Source organism: Sinohyriopsis cumingii, chromosome 1 (assembly GCF_028554795.1).
Source record: "Sinohyriopsis cumingii isolate HCF-2022 chromosome 1, ASM2855479v2, whole genome shotgun sequence".
Taxonomy (NCBI): domain Eukaryota; kingdom Metazoa; phylum Mollusca; class Bivalvia; order Unionida; family Unionidae; genus Sinohyriopsis; species Sinohyriopsis cumingii.
The window spans coordinates 135,847,351-135,871,753 of record NC_142961.1 but is presented as its reverse complement, the minus strand read 5'-3'; the positions used below and the strand labels follow the sequence as shown (position 1 = coordinate 135,871,753).

The window sequence follows — 24,403 nt, the reverse complement described above, 5'->3', positions numbered from 1 at the left end:
GGCTGTCTCGATCGGGGCCCCAGCAGCCACTACCAGCTTTTTAGCCGCCGACATCTTCTTCCAATATCCCTTGCGGCTGTAATAGATGGTTGCAAGAGAGGCAGTCATTGCAAAAGCCTACTGGACACAGCTTCAGATGCCTGTGCAACCACCAACTACGAGCTTAGTCTTCATCCTGTCCAAAACAAGAAAACACAGACCTGCTAACCCTAACAAGACCTTCTCAGTATTTCAGTCAATTTTTTCCCCCCTAAGTTAAACCAGTTTTCAGTAAGGTGTAACAAAATATCATGTACTGTTATTGTCAAGCTGGGAAACATGCATTTAGAAGTCCAGAAGCATGATTCAAGATTGATGCAATGACAGTAAACATTGTGTTCAAATAAAAAGTTTGTAATATATACCTGTACTATATTTCATGTACAATTTCACAAACCCTATAGAGCTCAATAATTTTTTGTGATTTCTCAACCTGATGTAATAATATTTAAAAAATTAATTTCATGTGGACTATGGCAATGGCAATTACAGGTGCATGGTATTACTGGTATACCGATGTATTTTTTCCAATGGAATGTACCACAGTACATTTTCACTGTACCGACATATTGGTAGTTTCCGTCAGTAAGAAATATAAGGAAATTCTCGCTAAACCTTATACCACTTAAATGATATTATTTTCTTGTTTTCATTATTCATTGCAAGATAGTTCAGCAAATTAACTTTCCTTTTACAAAACAATTGTTATCTGACTCCGATTATGGTGAATATTACAAATATAGTTTTATTACATACCCATTTAATTTTACATGGCTGATCTGGCGTTAGATGCAGGTGTTCAGTGTGATTTTGTAAAATTTGCATATCACACACCTAGTCTGGAATTACTTTTACAACTTGAAATATTCCAGAACAGTCCACTGATAAACTATTGGAAATGATTTATTACTTTACATTCTCAACTATTCAAAAATGTCAAAACACAATTGTGAGTTTAAGAAATGTAGCATAGCTGCCAACCCTCCAGGCTCGCAATTAGTGAAAACTGGGATAAAAATTAGTGAATTATGACATGAATTCATGAAGCAATCTTCGAGTCCAGGAATATTTGTCGGAACAAGTGTTTAGCATGGTCTCCAGCTGACAAAGGTAGATTGTGTTCAACAAGAAAACTTACAATGCTTCAGCATTGGTAGCATGCAGGTCTTCTATCCAGAGCTGAAATATGCTGCGAGTTCTTACTTTTCCCAACCTCTATACACTTTTTGCAATCCGCTTCCTCACATCGTCTCTGCCACCATGCCCAATGCTAACATTTGTGGTACACTGCATGCAAAAAGCATGATATATATCAGTGTTTTGATGGCTGAATGCATGGCCAATTTTTGGTATATTCCAAAATAAACTTAAATATTTGTGCAATACATTTCTTTTTCCTTGTTGGTGAAGACATTTTCAAGATGCGTGTTAATTGGTGAGTGTACACATTAGTTTACCCTGGAATCATGTGCTTGTGGATGTGGTGCCGAATGGTAATTCAAATCAGTGTTTGAAGCGCATGCGCAGAGCAAAATTCCGGTTAGGCCCCAGTGTCTCTCAAAAGCTTTTGTAAGACTACTCTTATACATATAGATTAAAATATGCTAAATTGCTTGCTACCACTGCCAACTGTATCAATCAGCTATAGTTCCACTAAATAGCAACCAGAAGAACAGGACCATCTCGGCAACTGCCGATATCACAACTAGCACTTAACGGGAAATCGGTTATTTTATTAAAGAGTTAAAATAAGTGTGAATCAGGGAATTCATGATTTGTTTTGCATGTAGCATCATATTGTGAATCGCTGAAAAAGTCATGAAATTCATGCCAAAATCATGAGGGTTGGCAGCTATGAATGTAGTCACATTGGATGAAATGCCACTTTAGCTACTAGGGACAACAAGAGAGTACCATTAAGTAGCAATACATTTTTTTGTGAGTATTTCACAGTATATACCACCAAGAAAACAGATCTGAGGATGACAACATTTGGGACAGAATGTTTGACAATGAGTTCTCAGATAAGTTGGTGCTTTCAACTGACACCAAAACAATACAGAGATGCCACTGCCGGAGACCGAGTACTTTTGTGTACAAAGTTTAAAACATCCAAAGCAAGAAAGACTTGCAGAGTCAAGTCAAGATTCAAGGCATGGTTAGAAATGCCTCCACATTGGGAGAAAACTTTACCCCCGTTTTAAATGACACTAAAACTGATGCCTACCTGGCTACTTTAATGAAACCATGAACCAGATACACAATAGTTAACAGAGATATAAACAGATATTTAATGGACAGTAAATACAGCAATGGCATTCGATCTCCAGATGAGGGAGCAACTGACCAAAAATTGCCGAATTCTGTGCACAATGACCTTAAACAAAAAAGTTCAAGAAACCAGAGAAAAACAACTTCTGAACCATGCACCCATTTGATGTCATTCCCAGCTGCAGCACTGATGACACCCAGAGGAGACATTCCACAATGTAAATCATATACAAAACAAGAATCACCCAAAACTCATATCTGCTCCAGAGTTTCAAAAATGTGATCTGCAGAATTTTTTTTATATATCAATATTTTTGTAAGGAGCAAATATAAGTGGAGGAAGTTTTAATTTGTCTATTAATATTAATGAAAAATTTAATTAGTAAATCGGAGGATAAAACAGACCAACATTTGCAACACAAAGGTAGACAAATAGGTGAGCAGAAGCTGCTTTGAATAATGACACAAAGGTAGAAGAATTACATCTCGTTATAATTTTGAGACTTTTTCATCACTGACACACATGGTGGGCATTGCACGTTTGTTTACACTTTTAAATTCTTGATACTGTTCAAGTAGAAAATAAAGAGAAAACAGAACAATATTGTTTAGAATTTTCTTGTTAAAATATATTAAAATGATTCTTAAAAATCTGAATCTTAGTTTTGTTAAAAACTATATGCTTACATTATCATCGTTAAGTTCAATGCATCAATAATTTCTTGTAGAGAAGCAAGGAAACATCCACTTGCCAGTGTCAATGCAGCTTAAATCCATTGATATGCCCCATACATTTTTGTTTATTCAAAGCTAGAGAGTAATTTTATGATCACTGTGAGAGTTGTTATGGTGTGGGGTGCTCCCAATATTTTATTTAAACTCATAGAGGTCCCACCCTGGCTCGATTTTGGTTGGAAGTTAGATTAGTGAAAGAGAGATGTAAAGATCCAAACCCCCAGTCAGCAATGCCAATGGTTAAATGGTTAAATATACAAAACAAATGCTTCAAATTCCCAATTACATTTCTTCCATTTGATTCTTTAATAGCCTACTGCATCACTTGATTAGCAGTGTGAGACTGATTTCCACCTATCCTTGTATTCTACTCATCTGTGGTATTCTTCTCTCTCCCATTTCTCCCAATTCCTTCTTCTCTTCCTCCCCGACTTTCTCCAAATTCCTTCTCCTTTTCCTCAACTTCTCTGTACTCCTCCTCCTCCTCCTCCAGACTCCTTTTCCTTGACTTCTCAACTCTCTCCAAATTCCTACTCTTCCACTGCCTTCTCTACCAACTAGACTTCTGTTGACTTTGACTGTTTCTGCCAGTCTCACTTCCATCTCCAACTAGACTTGGGACTCAATTGAACCTGAAGTTCTGTGTCCTCTAAAAAATCTTTCTTTTCCATGCTTTGTATTTGCTTAGAATCTCCTCTCTAGTTTTACTGCCAAATTATGAGTGGCTTCATTCTTGGAGTAACCCTATTGATTAGCAATCTGTCAAGGTGAATACTAAATTTTTTCTCAGAGTTCTGAAAGTTATAATTTGTATTTAAATTGTTATCACACCCTCTGTAACGGACAATGTACCTCTCGCTGTCTGTCAATGTGGGGACGGATGAGAACACACCTTGCTCACCCCATGGACTCCCATTGATCTTAGACTATTAACATGCAGGAGTTAGTCATGAAATCTATCGCTTTGCCAATCCAAGTTCTGGGTCTCTGGCCAGTCATGTCACATTGCTAGCCCATGTCAGTCTTTAGACATCAAACACATGGCCATGGTACTATTTTCAAAACAGGTAGATTACAGTTTATACATGACTTTATAGTTGGGCTTAGAAAATGTGACAATCACCATCTCAACAATGCAGACAGACTGGTGACACACTTGCACAGTATGTATCTAGGGCTAGCTCTGGAAACATACTTCAATTGGGAGTTTATTCAGAGGATTGTACAATATGTTTCATATAACACCAAATGCCTTACTCAATTTTATAAAATTATACAGTACAAAAAATATAATAGAATGTGGCTAAAAAGGAGACATGCAATAAATACAAAACCACATAAATGTTTTATTCAGTCAGGGGAAAGAACTTGTTTGATATGGCATAGGAACTTGCATCTCTGCCCGATGTACTCTATATATTTCTATGCACCATGAAACTCATTCTTTCAACCTGCTTGAAACAAAGCGCAATGTACTTTTGTCTATATATTTAAGACCCTTTGGTCACATGTTGGACATGTGTCATGTCTGCCAATGCAATCACCAAATGAAATGTTGTGAAATATATTATAGACAAATCAAACATTTGAATCAATTTCGGAAATAAAACGCGTCATGTTTTAGATATTTACTAGTACAATTGAATGTGTTAAGTATATGTATTCCTTTGTAAGGCTGTGAATCATCACACGATTTTCAAGAGTGCACACGTTTTTCTGTCTCAATTTTATTTAACTTTCTCAAGTTCACTAATTATTTTTTTCATTTGTTGAGTAAGTGGGTTTTATGTTTACTGGCCCTCTTTGATAAATATCTTGGGGAACTCGAGTGGCCGAGTGGTCTAAAGTGCTCACCATTATGGATCACTACCATCTCACCTCTGTCTGTATGGGTTCAACTCTTGGATTCAGCCAATGTGGGTATGTGAGAAAGCTTGCCAGTATCTTCTCATAGGTCGGTGGTTCTTTCCAGGGTTTTCCCTGGTTCTTCCTCCACCATTTATACTAGCTGCCATGTATAGCCTATCTTGTGCTGAAAAATGGCATTAAACCTACAACAACAACAACAACAATGATAAATATCTTGTCTGGGTGTTGTCATCCCACTCAAAATTTTAATGTGTATAGCTAGTAAATTATTGGCTTCAGCATCACTTGAATGTCAGAACAACGTTTTTAACACATTAACCCCTGAGCCAAACAGCTAGGCAGTCCCCTGCAGCATACTTGCAGAGATCACCTAGAGCAGTGTTAGCCTTTCCAGTGCCTGTATCCCTGAGACTAGCTGACAGCAATTGGCTTGCAGATTTTTATAAAGGGGGCTACTTGCAATAAAATTGTTATTATTTTATTTGTATTCATTTAATTCAGCTGAAATTTGGCACGGCAGTTCTCAATGAACTTAGATACATAATGGTATAAATTTCATGCTACATGCAGAAATAAAACTAATGCATGATGGTGAAAACAAATGATGTACTTGCCAATTTGCTTCTCTTGCCGTGAATAATCCATAAAATCCATTATGAATTCACACAGAATTATTAACACCATCAATACATGAAACAATTATATTTTATGTACACAGAAATTTCACTTGTTGTCTCTTGTAAACTAAACATCCTGTGAATACTGTACACAAATGGACATATTTTACTTGCTCTTTACTTACCTTCCTTCCTTAGAACTCTCACTGAATTTTTTACAACTAATAGAACACTTGACAAACCTTGAACTATGAACACTCATGTTAACAACATATATTTCCCAAACATTTATTTAACGATTATTCAAAAGAAAAAAAAGCTCCACGAAATCAAATTCATTTGCATCAGGGTCTAAATCCAATGCTGGTCCTTTGTATAGCCTCTTGTCAATGTGTGTTTTATCATTTACGATCATCGATCAACTCTACGTTCATTTTCTTCTTCTTCTTCAACATTCTCATTCTTGTCACAACCGCTGTTATTTCCAGTAGCTTTTTCGATGTCACTAACAATCTTATCTGATTAAAATCCAGAAAATTCTCCGTCAGAATCTGTCAAGTAAAAGTCTGCTCCCAGTTGCTGATTCTCGTCAATTTGCATCATTTTTCAGATGTATATATTTTCACTATTTCTGCTGCCATCGAAGTCAAATATTTTCCCTCCTTTCAGAAATGTTCACTCTATGTAAGCTACAATTTTATTGGTTAAACTGCTTGTATAATGAGGAAATGGCTTCAAATCAACCAATGGTTTGCGCCAATTTAACTCGTCGTGCGGGATACAGGCCTAGACAAATACTGCCTCGTAAACTCAGCACTCGGGATACAAGCTATACAAACTCAGCCACATTAGCGAGGCACGCGGGAGATCAGGGAGAAAAAGTACGATGAGTATTCTCGTCACCAGGGGTTAATGTGTTAATGGTATCGTCTGTAGTGTGAGCTTAATCATGCCACTTTAGTTACAGCTTTTAGAGTGCAACTTATACAACAATTAAGACACTTAGCAAATTCATCTCCTATAAGCTGTTGGTTATTTAATTTGTGTGTGTAGGGGGGGTATGATTATCTTTTGAGCAGAAATATTTTCTTTCCTTTTTATCTGAAGATAATTATTATTCACTCCAAATAATATCATAGATATAATATGGTGTTATTTTGCCATAAATCAGAGCAAGATATTATTTCAACTATTGACAGACAGAAATTAAACAAAACCATGTCATGCCCCTGCCCCAAATATGGAACTCTTTTGGCTACCAATTATAGTTGCAATATACAGTGGTATTTATTGTGGTACCTTTAGAAATAATGTGTTTTTCCCCAAGAATCTAAATATTCTTTTTTATTCTTCTGTATTGACTACCAAAACGTTTTAATCAGTTTACTATCCCTTTTGTTTAAAAATCTATCACTTGTTGCACGACATTTTTTGTAAATAAGCAACAGCTTGATCAATCATACAGACTTTTGCATCGCAGTTTAAAGCAGCTACGTCTGAGGTACTCCTGTAAAGTCGGACTGGTTCCATGACCAACTTCACTGAATCGAACACGAAACTTGGATCTGAACAAAAAAAAGATGACCTAGTATACAGATGTTACTGCAAACAATCAGATTGCCTTTTAATCTGCAAGTCCCTATTTTAAGGGTCATTTCTGTAATACTTATGACAAAATCATAGGAGCTGTCAGGTCTGCATGCAGCCAAGTCACTCACTGATGGTGGGTCCTCAAATGGCCTGTCAGTCATGATCCGCCTTGTGTTTGTTTTGCATGTCACTTCTGCACGAGTATGACAGGTCATGCCAGTGGCACAATGATAAGTTCCTCACCCAATTTGGGGTTGCTGGTGGCATTTAACCAAATGTCTAGATGGCTCTTAGGCCCAACGTAGTTCTAACTCAGCAGATGCTTTTTCCAGGGATAATTACTCCAGTACAACCTTGGAAGGTTTCCATGACTGGCTGATGTTGCTGCCATGCTTTTATATCTTGGCAATCCTCATGAATGTGACCTTCTTTGTGCTGCATGGGGCACAGGCCCCCAAAAGGAAATTAGCCATTAACCAAGACCACTACATCGTGGTCACCATTCAGTCTTTTGACAATAATGCAGACAATATGCAAGCATGTTAGAGGATGATGCAGGTGGTCAGTAAATATGGAGGTCATTTACTTTTCAGCCCACTGTGGATATTAAAAAACCTACTACTTGACCATGGTTCATCAGGCAGTGGCATGACTGATCTGTTGCTGAACCTCCTGACATGCTTGACGAAGTGGGCCAGATGTACATGGCTGCTCTCAATGCAGACTACCAAGCATGCTATGCCATGCTGTGGCAGATTAGTGAATGAACCATCTGTGAGAAGATTGCACTGTACAGCCAAAAGATTATGAAGTCAATGCCAAGAAAGACCCAGTGTTGTCATTTGGTAGCAGTGATGAAGCTCTAGGGCGAAACAACTCTGATCATGACAGGAACATTTAATGATGTGATAATGGATGGACAAAAGAATCTCACCTGCCTCTTCAACTGCTGGAGGCACAAAACTACCGACATACAGTACACCCACATCCCAAAGGGGATCTGCAACAAAGCCAACATGACCATAATCTTTATAGAACTGATGCCTATGGCTTGCACAATGTCCATACCATGGACAGGCACACATAAATATCCTTATTTTGAGAGATTTATGATTATGTTTATCACCTGTCCAAAAGTAGTGACATGGAGGCATTGAATGTGTCATCCATAGTCTTGACAAAAATGTGTTGGCCCAGCAGTGGATCATTCAGAAGCAGATCACTTCATGCACCACCCAGATGGTCTCAGCAAGCTCAAAGCAAATAGTGTTTGGTGTAGTGATACCTCTACTGCAGCAAGTTCAACATCTGCACCAAGATCTTTGGCAAACTCCCAGCCAAAATCCATTCATGTTTTCATCTAACTAAGGTGTAACCCAGGACGCATTCTAGCTACCATCAGGCACTTAGAAGGCTGATGCTATCAACATGGAGGTCCAGCAACAGATCACAGCTTGGGGGGGGGGGGGGTAATGGGACCAAGATGAGCATCCATGTGAATGATCTGACCCTTTCAGAGATGTTGCCATGGTATACTACATCATGAACATTGTGTGCTACAGTCCAAGGCTTTTGAGAATAAGTACTCTTAAACTGAATCTTTTTTTAGTAATGGGAGTCATATCTTATTAACAGCAGATCAACGTAACTAACTGTCATAAAGCTGACAGACCTTGATGCTTGGATGATATCTGTGAAATTTTTAAAAAATCTGTTCAGTGGTTTTAAAGAAGAATGAAAAAATAGCAACTCTTAACATCTGTTGATACAAAATGCATGAAGGAAGATGCACTAATGGCGCAAGAACATTCAGTAAGCTCACTGGATATCATGGCTAGAAAAGTTCAATTAATTAAAGCATACATACTGGACTGTACTTGCATAAGGCAAACAGTTTACATTTCATCTATGAAGTTCTTAGATTTTCTTGTATTTTATGTAATAATAGCTATCATCTGCCCTAGTGAAATTGTGACTGAAATTTCACTGAAAGTTTTGGTCAAAATATTAGTGAGGTTTCACTGCAATTTTAAGTAGATCTGACTAAAAAATTACCAAAACAATTGCTGAAATTTTGATGAAATTTCGATAACATTTTACCGGCATGCTGTCGATATTTCACTAAAATCTTGAATAAAACATTCACTGAGCTTTTGGTGAGATCTCACTAAAATTTCACAGACATTTTATTGATATTTAACTAAAACTTTCATTGAATTACCAGCAAAATTTGACTGAACTTGTGAAATTTCATAGTTACTACAGACGATTTAACTGAAATTTCAGCAATTTTTGAACGGTTTCAAATGAAATAATGGGTAAAAAAGTATACAGCTCTTTGTTGAACACAGTAATATTTAAACATGAATGAAACAAAATTATACAGTGGTTATGGCATACATGAGATATGGAATTTGTTCTGAAGACTCAAACTATGAATGTACAAACTGATCGCGTTAAGTTGAATGAACCTTCAATCCATAAGCAGACGAGACAAACATTTACACTGATTTTCCTCAGAATTCTAAAACAGATTACTGATCCATGCTGTGGCTAATATAAAACAATAACAGTCAGGGTTAGTAGCATATTTCTTTCAAAATTTTCAAGGGTTTATCATTTTTTCAAGGTTCAAAATCATGTTTTTTAAGGTGCAATATTACATTATTTTTAAAGGATACATAAATGAAACTGTATGTAAACACAAGCTGATACTATTACAACATATAAGGAACATTTCTTGCAATTTTTTTTAAAACCCTGCCACAACCACCACCAAATGAAAAAAGTCAAGAGTATGATCACTGGTATCATTTCAATTAATATTAAATATTCTACATCTGGGCATTAGACCGCTCCGGTTGCCTAGTGGTTAGAGCATCCGTCTTGGATGTGAGAGTGTCATGGGTTTGATTCCCTGCCCAAGTCATACAAAAGACTTACAAAAATAGTACTAACAGCTGCCTCACTTGACGCTCAGCATTAAGAGGTTAGTGTTAGGACTGGTTGGCCTGGTGTCAGGATAATGTGACTGGGTGTGACATCAGGCCCCCCCCCCCCCCGTTACTTTAAATAGCAGATATCGACCTGCGCATAAACAGTGACCATGTGATCTGATGTATTTGTCATTTGCAGAAATGAATGTAGTATCTTAAAGGGGGGGGGGGGCTGAAGGTTGGCACTATGAAAACCAGCTCAAGATGGCTGATGTTTACAGCAGGCGTCAAAAGGCGCTTCCATGTGAATGGAGTAGAGGTGTCAAAAGGCGCTTCCATGTGAATGGAGTAGAGGCATCCAAAGACGCTTGCATGAGATAAAGGGTTAACAGAATCATGATGGGTTGCCAAAACTCTAAATGAATCTCCATTAAATTGTGAAAATGTTTATACCAACAAAACAAAAAAAAGAACACAAACAACATGTACATCTGAATATTCCTTATAACATCAATTAATAATGGTCTAAATTGTCGATGTAAATTAAGAAATGATTTCATGCAGTTAGACAACAACTGTTACCAACAATAAAATGGGTCAAAAGACTAGCTTACATGTGAAGTCGCAACCATCAAAGGATTACCCCTCAGTATTTTAACTGTAAAATTCTCAGGCATCAGATCAGGAAAAAAGTCCTGGTTGCTTTCCACTAGTTTCTTTATAATGGCAGCTACCTTCCTATAATTTGAATTAGTGGCTGGAAGTATTTTCATGGTAGACTGAAAGAGAATATATAGAATACTATAATCTTTATAAAAGCATTATATCTTAAAAGTCACGTCAGTTCTATAATCTTTATAAAAGCATTATATCCTTAATAGTCACCTCAGTTCTTAATTGGGGTGAAACGATTCAGCGATATATTGATACTTTTGCTGGAACAATATACATATTGATACACAGATGGAGAATCCATACAAAACAATATTTAACTTATGCAAGATGTTTTAATTTTCAGCAGTTATAGATAAGTATTATTAGTTTGCTTTGTTGTTCTTTAAACAGAATTCAGATGAAACTGCATTTGCAGTCACATGCACTTATTAATATTAGTAAAAACGTAAAAAACTGTTGAGAACACGACGCTCACTGTCTACATATTAACACTATGTGACATGGTTCATAATTTGTGCTCTCCATTCCATTCTAATTATCTTAACCCATGTAAGAATATAGTTACATTCCAAATGTGTTCCACATGTATAATTAAATACTTTACTCATATTTAATAACCACCTTTATACAAGTTTCTATGTTGAATTGTGTCTTGTCTACTTTGGTCAATTTGAAAGCTACACTACTGGTATTACACGATCAAATATATTACACTGAACTTTCATTGGTGGTTATTGCTTGTTCCAGTCAAGGTTAAACAATAACCACCAATCAGAAATCAATGTAGCTTATTCCCCGCGTGACAAACAGGAAGTGCAGGCGATTCAAGAGCAAGAGACAGTATACACAAACGTCATTAATTGATATGTAAATTATTTAAATAGAGATGATGTCAGAGTATGCAATTGCATGAATAGTGCAATTTTTTAGGAGTTCACACACTTGGAGAAGAGTGATGTGCGAGTACTCCCACAAAGTAGTTAAAAGTCCCATATATGAAAATGTGCTCAACGAAGGATACAATTTTTATTTAACCATTCATGTCATGACATCTGTTTTTGGGGTAGGCAACTGTTCACACATCTGGGTTCTTCAAGCATGACATGAGTGGTTGTTAAACTAAATTTGATTGGTATATTATGCCCTGGAATAAGCATTATGACATATTTTGAATCCTCCACTAAGGAAGTTTAACAAATGCATAGTTAAAATACAGGCTATCTAGAAAACTGAAAATGTCTGATTCCCAGCATGGTTCATCTTCAAATTACGATTTCATTCAGCAAATACTGGCTGATGATAGTGATGATGAAAATAATTTTTAAAATTTTTAAATAAATCAAATTACTGGAGGTGGGAACATGATAATGGAGATAGAAGTGAGTGATTTTGAGCCCAAAACTGATGTTAAACATGAGTCCAATGTACATGTTTGATGACAAAAATAAATGGCATGATCAATGATCAATCTCCCGTTCAGTGGTATTTCAAAATTGAATGTAAAAAGCACATAATACTGAGCCTAATTAAAATACAGACAATTTAAAAGTAGAATGCAATTCTCGTATTTTATCAATCAAGTTATGCTACAAAACCATATACAGTGTGACCCTTCTATAACACAGTAGTTGGGAGCCATAGAACCCGACTGTGTTATAGACCGAACCGTGTTATAAGCAACCAGGTCAGTTAACTGAAGAAAATGATACATGTACCCCCAAAAATGTGCGGGGGAGGGGAAGGGGGGAGGTGTAGATAATAAATGCGGCGGTAAATATGTGCTTCATTGGCACAGTTACAATCTTAAATCAATGCATATTAAATGGGAAATACACCTGTAGTGAAAACAGAGAAGGCATGCATAATATTTTACTTTATTTAGAGAACCACGGATTGGTACATATACGTGTATATTGTTTATAAATACATGTCTAATGTATAGCATGAATAGAGTATCAACACCATGTACATAGCATAATCATGTAATGAATGATAAAGCACATTTACTTTTCAGTACGTCCCAAGTCGGTAAAAGTTAGTTTGCATTTTAAGCCACCATTGGTAGCATTCATAAGCATGAACTTTTCCCCTGCAAAAAGAAAACTTTCACAGCACAGTAAATGTGTTCCAGTCATGTTGGAAAACAAAAAAAAGTCAATTAGATTCCATTGCTTTTATGTAAGTTTGGTACTGACTTCCTTTGAAGAAAGTTCTTTGTTTTTATTGAAGACTGTAGTCAGCTTTCTTTGATGAAGGGTGCATGCGTCATTGAAGTCACAACTAAAGGCCAGCTTCGGAGAACCAACAAATGTCCATTTCTTATTGTGGTGGCAACATCAAATAATTGTATTGCATGATTGAGACGGATTTTTTCCATTTGCTTAGTATGTTTTCATAACCACTGGTGCCTCAAAGGTAATCTGTTTTCTTTGAAATTTTCAGCAAACTGTTTTATATGGGTACATTTTTAAAAAAAGAATTTATTCATGTACAAGAAAAATATATAAAATTTCAGGAGCCATGCCACGATCATTTTGTATTATTCATGTGCATTCTCTTCCCCAAAATAATAATAAACTTTTTACGTTTTTTTGTACTTTTAAGAAAGATTTATTTTTCATGTACAAGAAAAATACATGCATGCAAAATTTTGGGAGCCATGCCACGACCATGTTATATCCGAATTTATGTTATAACGGAGCGAGCTATAGTGGGGTCACATTGTATACATGTTTGGGTGGAGATAAACTGAATAAATGAGGATGAAGAAAATGAAATTAAGAAGTAATGATATTTATTGGAATACCTGTATATGAACAGACTATAGCACTGATGGACTAAAAACCCTAGTACAGCATTATGGAACAAGTAAGAAATCTGGCATAGTAGTCAGTAAACTACTGATTCAAGAAGTAAGTTTATGTTGGTGAAAAATCCCATTTTGGAGCAGATGTATCCAAAAGATAATATCTGTGAGTCGTGGAAAATTGTACATAACTGCCATAAATATCAGTTTCCCCAACATATTCAAGCTATCAAAGTTAGCTATGTATATGCCCCTAGAGGGAAGCACAGAACAATATTCATATATGTATCAGGAACAGAGTATCCTCAGAAATATTAAAAAGATTAATGCTTATACAACTAGAAGTGGCATCTTTTAAAGATTTTGATTACAGCAGAGCTCTAAGAAAGTGGAGAAGTAAGAAAGAGAGATGGATATTGAAGTGTTCTGTAAATACTGAACTATGGCCATTTCCTCCTTCTTTTCTACTTCCCCTTATTTCCGTAACAAAGAGGGAGGTCCCCCTTAAATAAAGTCCTGGCTGCATCTCTCCTTAAATTGTATATGGGGAACAAATTTGGAATTTCTCTTTTCATGCAGAGATACTTAACAAGTGAATAAAGGTTCTGATGGAAAAAACAAAATTAGCACAGAATCAGAAAGGGAGCAGATTTCAAACTAATCAAGTTTATCACTTTGTGTAAAATTTTAAAAAATACAGAATAGGACTAGGTGTTGTCAATAGTTTTCCTTCCTCACTAACAAATACAAGTACCCATGGCTGTAACAGTCTTTTGCATCTGCAGGAAGAACAATGTGATAGATTTTGTTGGTATTCATTCTCATTCCCATGCCCAGATTTTTTCTAGATTAGATTTTCTTTGCACAAGGAAACTTCATTATTTCTCCTGTTTTGAAGATAATGTCTTCCAGGTTTAAGTGAGACACGAAATTGATAATAAGACGTTTTCAAAGCCTTCATGCTTTGCAATGGTTGCTAAAGTGAGTTACTTGGAGTGCACCATTAAATGGTCTAAAACATTGAAAAAAACTCACTGACAACCAACAGGTAGTATGTTTGAAGGTATTTTTGTTATCTTGTCATTGACGAGAATTGCATATAAATGGATGATAACTCTATGTCTGTCTGTAATCTGCATACTGGAAATACAATCAGTCTGACAACATGCATAAAAGGGCACCATCTACCTTCCAGAGATGAAAAGAACATCAAGTTTATATGTGTATCAGCATGCATCGTATCACATGTGTTATCATGAAACGTATTGATATGCAGCACAGGTGTATCATTTTACCCCTAGTTCTTAATACCTTCAAATCAGTCCTACTTCCATGATTCTGGTAACAAGACTTCCAGCCTAAAATTACTATACAGTTTACCTCATTTTAAGTACCTCTGTAAATCCTTTTAACCCTGGTTTAATATATTTTTGTTTTTATTATATATCTTTTCTTTACATTCAGATCTGACCATTCTGGTGGCCTAGTGGTTAGAGTCCACCTTGGATGTGGGAGGTCGCAGTTTTGAACACCGGCCTAGTCATACCAACGACTTATTGAATAAATGGTACTAACAGCTGCCTTGCAAAGGCACTCAACATTAAAGGGTTAGTGTTAGAACTGGTTGGCCTGGTTTCAGGATAATGTGACTGTGGAACATCATGCTACATGTTTGAAGCATGATGCCCCAGTACTAGATATAACTATAAATGCCACACTGCAAACATCATGACGATATGACTGAATTTTTTTTAAAGCTATGTTAAAAAAAAATCAATCCAAATACATTCAGATCTAAGAACTTGTGTGCAAAACTAATCAAAGTCAGTATAGCATGAAATGTACATCACACTACTATTATAATCATGGCTGTTGCAAGTTTGTGCTGAACAAAATGGTATCCCAGGCAAGCATCGCCTTCTGAACTCCTCACTAAAAGAAATATCCTGAACTCCATGAAATGACCCCCAGGCCTGGCTTGGCACCCTGGGTGATTGTCCATATCATCTGTCCCTTACAACAGTCTTGATTATAATAGTAAATATCTGTTACAGATGCAGTATGGCATATTTTTCACTGTTTCATCACCTTAACTGAGAAACTAAAATACAAAAATGAACCAAGGTCAGTAAGGTTTGAAATTTTGGTCACAATAAACTGGTTCTGATCCCGGTTCATAGTTCTATTAATGATGCAATCTATCATAAAACTTCATGAAACAAAAATGATAAATATCTAGAAAAACATTCAAATTAAGAAAAGATAAAAAATTCAATAACCTGCTCTTCAAAACACTGGTGTGCTTATAACTGAAAGGTATCCTGTACCAAGTTTCATAACCATATAATGAACAGTACAAGAGAACCATTTTAACTGTCGAAATTGATCATGGTCAGTGAGGCACAAAATATTGTTAACAGTGATCTACTTTAAGACTGGTATACTGCTGATAAGGATGAATCCAAACTTCAATTTCATAATGCCAAAGAAATTTTTATAAAAACATTGCCTGAAGTCAGTGAAACATGATATATATATATATATATATATATATATATATATATATATATATATATATATATATATATCACAGTGACCTGCTTTCAAGCTAAGAATATATTATTCATAACATACCTTCAGAACATTTTATGATCCACTATGTACAATGTCGTCGATCTTAGCTAAAAAATGTTAACTGAATGATGATGCTAAACAGGTTACTTGATACAGTAGATTACAAGATTTGCAAAATACAGACATTGTTGCAATAACTGTTCTCATTTGTAAAGTTGTTAGGATATCAAAAAAAAACATTTTCCACATACCGGTAAGTAGCAGACTTTCAATAAGATGTCACATTTGCGAGCTTGTCATTTTGAAAGATGGGCACTTTGTCAATCAGCACGCTGTCCCCCAAGTGAACTGCATAACTGGCTCAGTGTAGTTATACGATATCATACTTGTCAGTTCTTAGCTTAGGGATATTAGGCAGCTGTAGTTGTCACTGAATCACATGTACTTTAAGTCCAAACCTCTTTTTAAATAATTTCAAAACCGAGATATGATGCAATTTTCTCAAGCATTTATGAAATTCAAGCTTACTACTAGTTTTGAAATGTTTTTGTTTTACCGCTGTGTGCTGGCAAAAGTGAATGACCTGCATATTCATGCATTTCATAATGAGTTGACAAATGCAGACAATGTACTTTTCGTTTCTAGGCTTAACAACAAACAGTAGATCCAGTTTTCTAGCTGTGACATGAATGATAAACTCTAGTAACTACAATCAGTGTCCACTATGTCTGGACTTGCAAAGTATAGACACATGGAAGCAAGCACTGCCAACACCATGAAAGTGATACTGGTAGCTCTAACTAGAATCTAGATCCTAATTCAATTATAGATCATCATGACTAAATTGTAACATAAGCTCAAAGAAACTTTTAGAATATAAACAGTGACTCTGGATGGTTGTATGAATATAAAAAAATGCTCTCCTCTTGCACTGTCCAATGACCACATACACATCAAGACTTGGACAAAACTTCTTTTGCAATCTCGATAAGTATTTTGGGGCTGAACGGCAAACTGACCAAGATCTTAATGAGATTCAGAAGAGTGCTAAAGTTGCTAGAACTGATAGTTTGGATGGGATGGTTAAAAGCTAAGCCTAAGAAAGTGTGTGATGCCTGGCTTTGTGTTTGGAATAAGACCATTCCTTGGATTGACAAAATTTAGTCTCACCCTGAAAGAAAAACAAGAGTTACACGGCTGACAGGCTATTCTGCGCATCTAAGGTCACCAATATTGGTGCAAAACACATACCAAATTCAACCGACTGACAGAAATAAAATTCTGCAATGCTTACCAGTTGAAAAGTGGCAATTGTCACCAGAATATTCTGTTCAAAATATTACTAATTTGGACAGAGGGAACATACCAACCTTATGTTTTCCTGACTCGCGATATGGCAGCCTATTCTGCACATGGCTTTGAAAAGATGTAATTTTTATACATCACTAGGCTATGGAGATGAAATACATTACTTTGGACTCCTTCTGTCAGCATTTCAGCCAATGATCTAGGTCATGTTTATAGCTGGTTTTACAGAATTCAACGTACCAATGCCACTAAATGGCAAGAACTACTAAGAAAACTAAACTGATCTTGTAAAAAATTAGAAAAAGTATAATTAAAAAATAAGCTATTATGTTGAATAGGAACAAAAATGAATATGATATAATGTGTTTACAACGTCTCGTTCATGGGAAATCAATTATTAAAGAATTTTGAAACAGACTATACACCCGGGATTTTTTTGAGAATCTGTCAGAGATGGAAGTTGACAAACTGGATAGTAGACGATAAAGTAGGTGTGGGACAACTCCTTGCAAAATTAGAAACTTAGATTAAGATGCAGCATTGTTTTAAGGCAAACAATTCTATCATTTAAATATAGTATTTATTTGTATGATTATAAAAGATAAATATTAAATAGGTTTCTGGGTTACAAGTTCAAAAAGTCATGGACATTTTTATACTCATTTAGAATAGAAAGGTGGGTTATTTTTGTACACTTTATAAATATCACTTTCCTTAATTAAAGGACGATCTTTCTTTCATGATTCAAATTGGATTTTCAACCAAAACAACACGTGATCCAATGCTTACAGAATGACGTTTTGTTGTGCAGAATTATCAGCCATGCAGAATAGGTTGTACATGTGTGTTGTACAGAATGTGGAAATTAAACTCAATGGCAACCAACAGTTCTTCTACCTTATATACTCGCATATAAGCCGAATAATTTAGAAAAAATTAAAGGCCTGGAAGACGGGGGTTCGGCTTATCTGTGGGCCAGTGTCTAAACTTGACAGTTTTTAAGTCTTTTTGTTGACTACTGTAAAGGCTGTAAATCTTGAGACACAAAAAAAATCATTTTTGCTGTGTCCTAAGACATATGCATGTAAAAAAAATCATTTTCAGTGACCCGACACTTATTGAACTGTTATCAAGTACTATGATTGATTTTGTTATTATTTTGCATGTGCACATTTTCTGATTTCTCCAGCACGAAATTAAGTAAAGGTAAATACAAACTTCAAAATTCGCAGGCCGGTTGAGTTATCCAGGAGACCAGGCTGAACTCTAATGTACAATACTTACACAATGTAAAGCGTGCATAGCGTCACTTAAATCCATCCCAAACATATTAGATGCAGGTTTTGTTTTAATCATTGTTTTGACCAAATTGCCTTCTTCCAGAAAACATTTCAGCAAGTCCTTAATACTGTTTCATTTAAGTTGAATCATGCGCTTATGAGTTACTAATTTTCAATGATATAAGAGATCCTACAAACTGAGGTAATATTTATGAAAATGGTACGCACATTTAGTTGCACAAGGCACATAACCAACTTAAATGTTCACGACAAGTGGTAATAAAAAAAAGGCTAAAATTCTCATTATAGATCAACTAAGATCATCACCAGTCTCTGTTAGTTTTGTGTTTGGCTGAACAACATCAAACTTTAAACACATCTTAAAGCTAGATGTTTCGACATCTTTTTTGTTGATAGTTAGTGCATTTGTCTTTCATTTTCAGACAGCAATACAGGCCAGTTAATCAATAAAACCTCGAAATTTGTGTTGAGAGGGAATTTTGACCAGCAACTATACCAGTACATTCATGTGTAATTGCCTAAAATCGGGAGGTTCTTCGTGACATTTTTAAAGCCTTGTTTTCACTAAATATTGATCTTCCAAGTCTAATATGGGCAAAATTCACAAAGGACAGTACTAAGGAATACACAAGTGTTTTAGTGACATCAACCAAAAGAAAGTTACAAATGGAGCTGATGGATCTCAGTTCCAGATATGCAATGTTGCATGATGGTGTAATGAGAGTGTACAGTCAGTCTCGAGTGTACATTTCATAATGTGTAAATTTAATGTTGGTATTGCTGATACTTATTGTTCGAGGTAATGGACATAAATGAGAAAGTTTTGCATGGTGATCAGGATGGCTTCAGTTTTATCATCATTGATCTGGAGCTTGTTACACATTATCGATGACTTCACATTGGAAATGCACCTCTCTACGTCATGGATGGTAACCTGAACTTCAGCTGGGCAGCTGTAATTGTATATTTGAGTGTCATCAGCACACAATTGATGAGACATCAGATGTCGATCTATGACACTTGAAAGTGGTTGTGTGCATAGAATAAAGAGAACAGGGCTGAGAACAGAACCTTGTGGAACACCAAAACAAAGATCAACTGGGCTGGAATGTTTTCCATTTACATTTATTTCTTGACATTAGCTTGACATTTTTCAAATGATCCTCTGCACTTAGTTGCTGGGCCATGTTTGTCAAGCAAAAAAGGCAAACACTCGTCAAGTTGCACTGCTGTAGGTTTGCATGGATGCATGTCAATACAAAGTTTACATACACCCTATCCACCGGTGCAGCCACTTTGGGGGTCATTTAACATTGCCTTGCCCCCAGTTTATGGTTGGTTGGCTGTAGGATCACATCCTTATGTTTGCAGCCAGTGCACTATTTTTCAGATGGCATTACTGTTTAATGCAGCCAGTATTCATTCACATGACATTACTGTTCATTCACATGACATTACTGTTTAATGCAGCCACTATTCATTCACATGACATTACTGTTAGGGCATAACCGATTAGCATTTTTCTACTGATTTCCGATTCCGGATTTTGGGCATGAAATTTTTCCGATTCCGGATATGATTCAATTAATCGGAAATGCTAAATTAAAGGTTTTTCAAATTAACTTTTTAAACCGTGTTACACACGTTTTGCATATCACACCGATGTCACAAGGGGAAGGATATGGCAGGACTATAGCAAAATGCAACGAAGTTCAAAGCCACAAAGAATCCATGAAATTTTTTATTTTTGTAAAATGCACTGAAACATTATAAACGTTTTTTCTACGATCACATTGTTATACATAATAATTATAAAAACTTGCGATTTTACAAATAAAACTCGCAAACTGAAATCCACGTGTTATGGCACCCTAAGTATTTATTTTCCTGTGATATTGTTCTTGTTTTTTGGCAAAGATATTATAATATAATAAATTTAGAAATGCGAGTTAAAGAGTCTTGAATATTGATATATTATGTAGCGCATAATATAATATAATATAATATAATATAATATAATATAATATAATATAATAGAATATAACATAACATTAAAGTTAAGCAGTTTATTTCTGCCATGTTTCATCTACCTAAGTAAAAACACGCAGTTTAATAGATAATAAAGAAATTTAATAATCAAAATTTATAACTTCCAAGTTCTTTGCAAGAAATAGTAGCATCTCCATTTTTTCAGTGGACATGCTCGATCGTTTGTCACTGCAAATAGCACCTGCAGTGCTAAAACTTCTTTCACTATCGACGCTAGAGGGCGGTATTGAACAAAAACGTTTAGCGACAGCTGCCAGAAGCTGGAACGTTTTTTCCCGGGATTTCCGTATATAACTGGGTCCATTGGTGGTGAAGTCCTCGGCTGATTTTTCTCAGCTGGATACGAATCCAATTCGCGCTGGCACGTGAATTCAGATGACAGGGATGCAGAGGCGAGATTTTGGTCGGATGTGCTAGAGGCAAATAACTCATGGTAGTAGGAATCCAGGCCAGTCGAAGTTGAAGGTCCTGGATCCACTTCTGTTGAGGCTGGAATGTTGACAGCGGTGATTGTTTTTTCATACTCGATCTGTAGTTCGTCCATTAACATGCGCTTTACAGCGTCATGCCCATGCGCATTAAAAACCAACAATTTGTAAGTGGGATCCAAAACCGTTGCAAGTGCACACAACTTGTTTGTCTCCACTTCCTCATAACGTGTACGCAAATCTTTCAGCATGTCCGCCGGCATGGTCTGTATTCCGATGTCATCTCCGACTCTTGCAGGTTTTGTTAAAGTTGCCATGAGAACGCGAACACTGGGGATGATCATGCTTGCTGTTGCAGTAGACATACTGGCATTCCTGGTTTCCTGTTCGAATGGTCGAAGTGTAATCAAAAACCCGTTCCATCAAATTCCACTCATGTGCCGTTAGATTTGTAACCCCATCATTTTCCTGACAATAGAGGGCAATAGCTTTCTTTTGTTCTATGAGGCGCTCGAGCATGTAGAACGTAGAATTCCAGCGGGTTGTAACATCCTGGATAAGACGGTGTGTCGGGTATGGCGTGCCGTCCTCGCATGTCAAAGACTTCTGGATTCTGAGCAATTGTTCTGTGGCTTGAGTTGAATGCCGAAAACGCCCAACGATTGCACGAGCAGTGACAATAGCATCCATAACGGATCTTTGACTTAAAAGTCCAACCTTGACAACTAGCTGGATCGTGTGGGTGAAACATCCCAAGCGATCCAATCCAGATAACTCCGCCGCTTTTTTCATGCTCGCACCATTATCCCACACGAGAACTCCACGTTTTTCATCTGGAATAGACCATGCTGCCAACATTGCAAGGATGTTATCCGAAATAACTTGGCCCGTGTGTCGGTCTTCGTAGTGACAGAACAATGGACATCCTGTTCTACTTGCTGTCAATCCAATGAGCGGTAAGCGAAATGAAAGCATTCAAATTATTTGTGCTCGTCCACACGTCACTTGTAAAACTTAGTAGGCTGCTTGTTCTAGTAAAATAACAATTTTACTCTTCACGGCAGAATATAAGTCCGGAATAAGCGTTCTTGACAAATGGACTTTGGATGGAATAACGTAACGAGGTTCAAGTTCATTCAGAAAGCGAGTGAAGCCTACGTTGTTAATCATGCTGAAAGGCATAGCATCAGCCGCAATCATTTCTATGATCTTCTTAGTTATGATTAACTGGCGTGGGTTGTTAGCCTCAAACGGTTTTTTCTTTTCTAGCAGGAACTCTATTGTCTGTACTCTGTGTTTCTTTCCAGGCTGCATTACTTCTTCGGCTTTTCGTTTCTTTTCGATGTCACAGATTCCGGTATACTTTTTATATTCATCCGGATGTTTTGCACGCAGGTGATTGATAAGTCCACTGGTTCCATATGAACGTGGATCATCACCTCCTCGTTTTAATTTATCCTTGCACTGTGGAACCAAACAATCTGCCTTTGACTCATCTATGGCATTTATCTCAAAATAATCCCATATTTTGCTTCGTTGTTTTTGCGACATTTTAAAATAAAATTATTTTTTTACTTTTATCAGATTTTCATTTAATTTTATTGTCTGTAAAGGCTTAGAAATATTTTGTTATTGTGGCCAATACAACAAATTCTGTATCTAAATAGTGCATGAGAGGGATGTATGTCTAGAAACAAAGTGACAGTTTATGGAAAGTCGTATATCAAAACTCAAGATTATCTACAACATAGCATCGCAGTATCTGTCAGAACTGTGAGATTAATGATGGATGCAGCCACAGAGTCTCAACAGTTCAGCACAATTTTTTCACACTGTATGCTAATATAAATTTCATTTACATTATCATACAGTTCCAATGTATCCACGCAGCATATACGCTTTAATTTTCCCGCCTAATCATTTATGTCGACCAGCTGCCAGTTCCGACCCATTCTTTGTTCAACAATTAGTTGATCTTGCCGCCAGGCTTTAATTTTCCCGCCTTAATCATTTATGTCGGCAAGCGGCCAGTTCCATCCTGTACTTTATTCAACAATTAGTTGATCTTGCCGCCATGCTTTAATGTCGCGGTCAAATAAAAATAAAACAGGCTTTTGTTTGGTCCTATAAAGTTGGCCTCTTGCGGCGACTTAAATAAAAGCAATGAAATCTGATCAATTCTTGCATTTTCCAAAGTGATCGGTGATTGAAACAAGTTTATTGTGCTGTGAAAGTTTCCTTATTAACTTTATTTATATTTACGATTGTAAGAATCATTTTCTTTTAATACCTCATTAGCATGTGTCAATGTATTCAATATTATGCCTTCATTATTGAGGATGTTGACATAAACGGGTAGGACTGTATTATATATTTTAATAAATTTAAATCTTTTGGTCTAACTCAAGTATTATCGTTTCACCCCGTTGTGTTGACCATATTGGACTTTTCTGACTTCTTATTTAACTTTATTAACGCACTATCGAATGACACGCAGTGTTAGACACGGTGCTATAGAAATTCAACTTTATTATTATTATTATCCGAATCGGTCGTTCCTGCCTTGTCTGACTCCGATTAATCGGTAGTTCATACTATCCGGTGGAATCCGATTTCTGGATCAAAAGTCGGTTATGCCCTAATTACTGTTCACTGCAGCCACTATTCATTCACATGGCATTACTGTTCACTGCAGCCACTATTCATTCACATGGCATTAATGTTTAATGCAGCCAGTATTCATTCACATGACATTACTGTTCACTGCAGCCACTATTCATTCACATGGCATTACTGTTTAATGCAGCCAGTATTCATTCACATGACATCAATGTCTAATGCAGCCAGTATTCACATGACATTACTGTTTAATGCAGCCAACATTCACACGACATTACTGTCTAATGCAGCCAGTATTCACATGACATTACTGTTTAATGCAGCCAGCATTCACACGACATTACTGTCTAATGCAGCCAGTATTCACATGACATTACTGTTTAATGCAGCCAGCATTCACACGGCATTACTGTCTAATGCAGCCAATATTCACACGACATTACTGTTTAATGCAGCCAATATTCACATGGCATTACTGTTTAATGCAGCCAGTATTCACATGACATCACTGTTTAATGCAGCCAGTATTGACATGACATTACTTTTTAATGCAGCTAGGATTTGACTAGTGAAACTGAAGCCACTG

At 36.4% G+C, this 24,403-nt stretch overlaps 1 protein-coding gene across 1 annotated transcript in view; it reads right to left on the bottom strand.

Annotated features, from left to right (window-relative positions):
- LOC149807913 (metalloendopeptidase OMA1, mitochondrial-like) overlaps positions 1–24,403 on the bottom strand; it is a 79,920-nt gene that overhangs the window by 39,420 nt on the left and 16,097 nt on the right. The window contains exon 3 of the mRNA XM_089971938.1: positions 10,672–10,836. Coding sequence (XP_089828064.1) covers positions 10,672–10,836 — 165 coding nt within the window. The remainder of the gene's footprint in view (positions 1–10,671; positions 10,837–24,403) is intronic.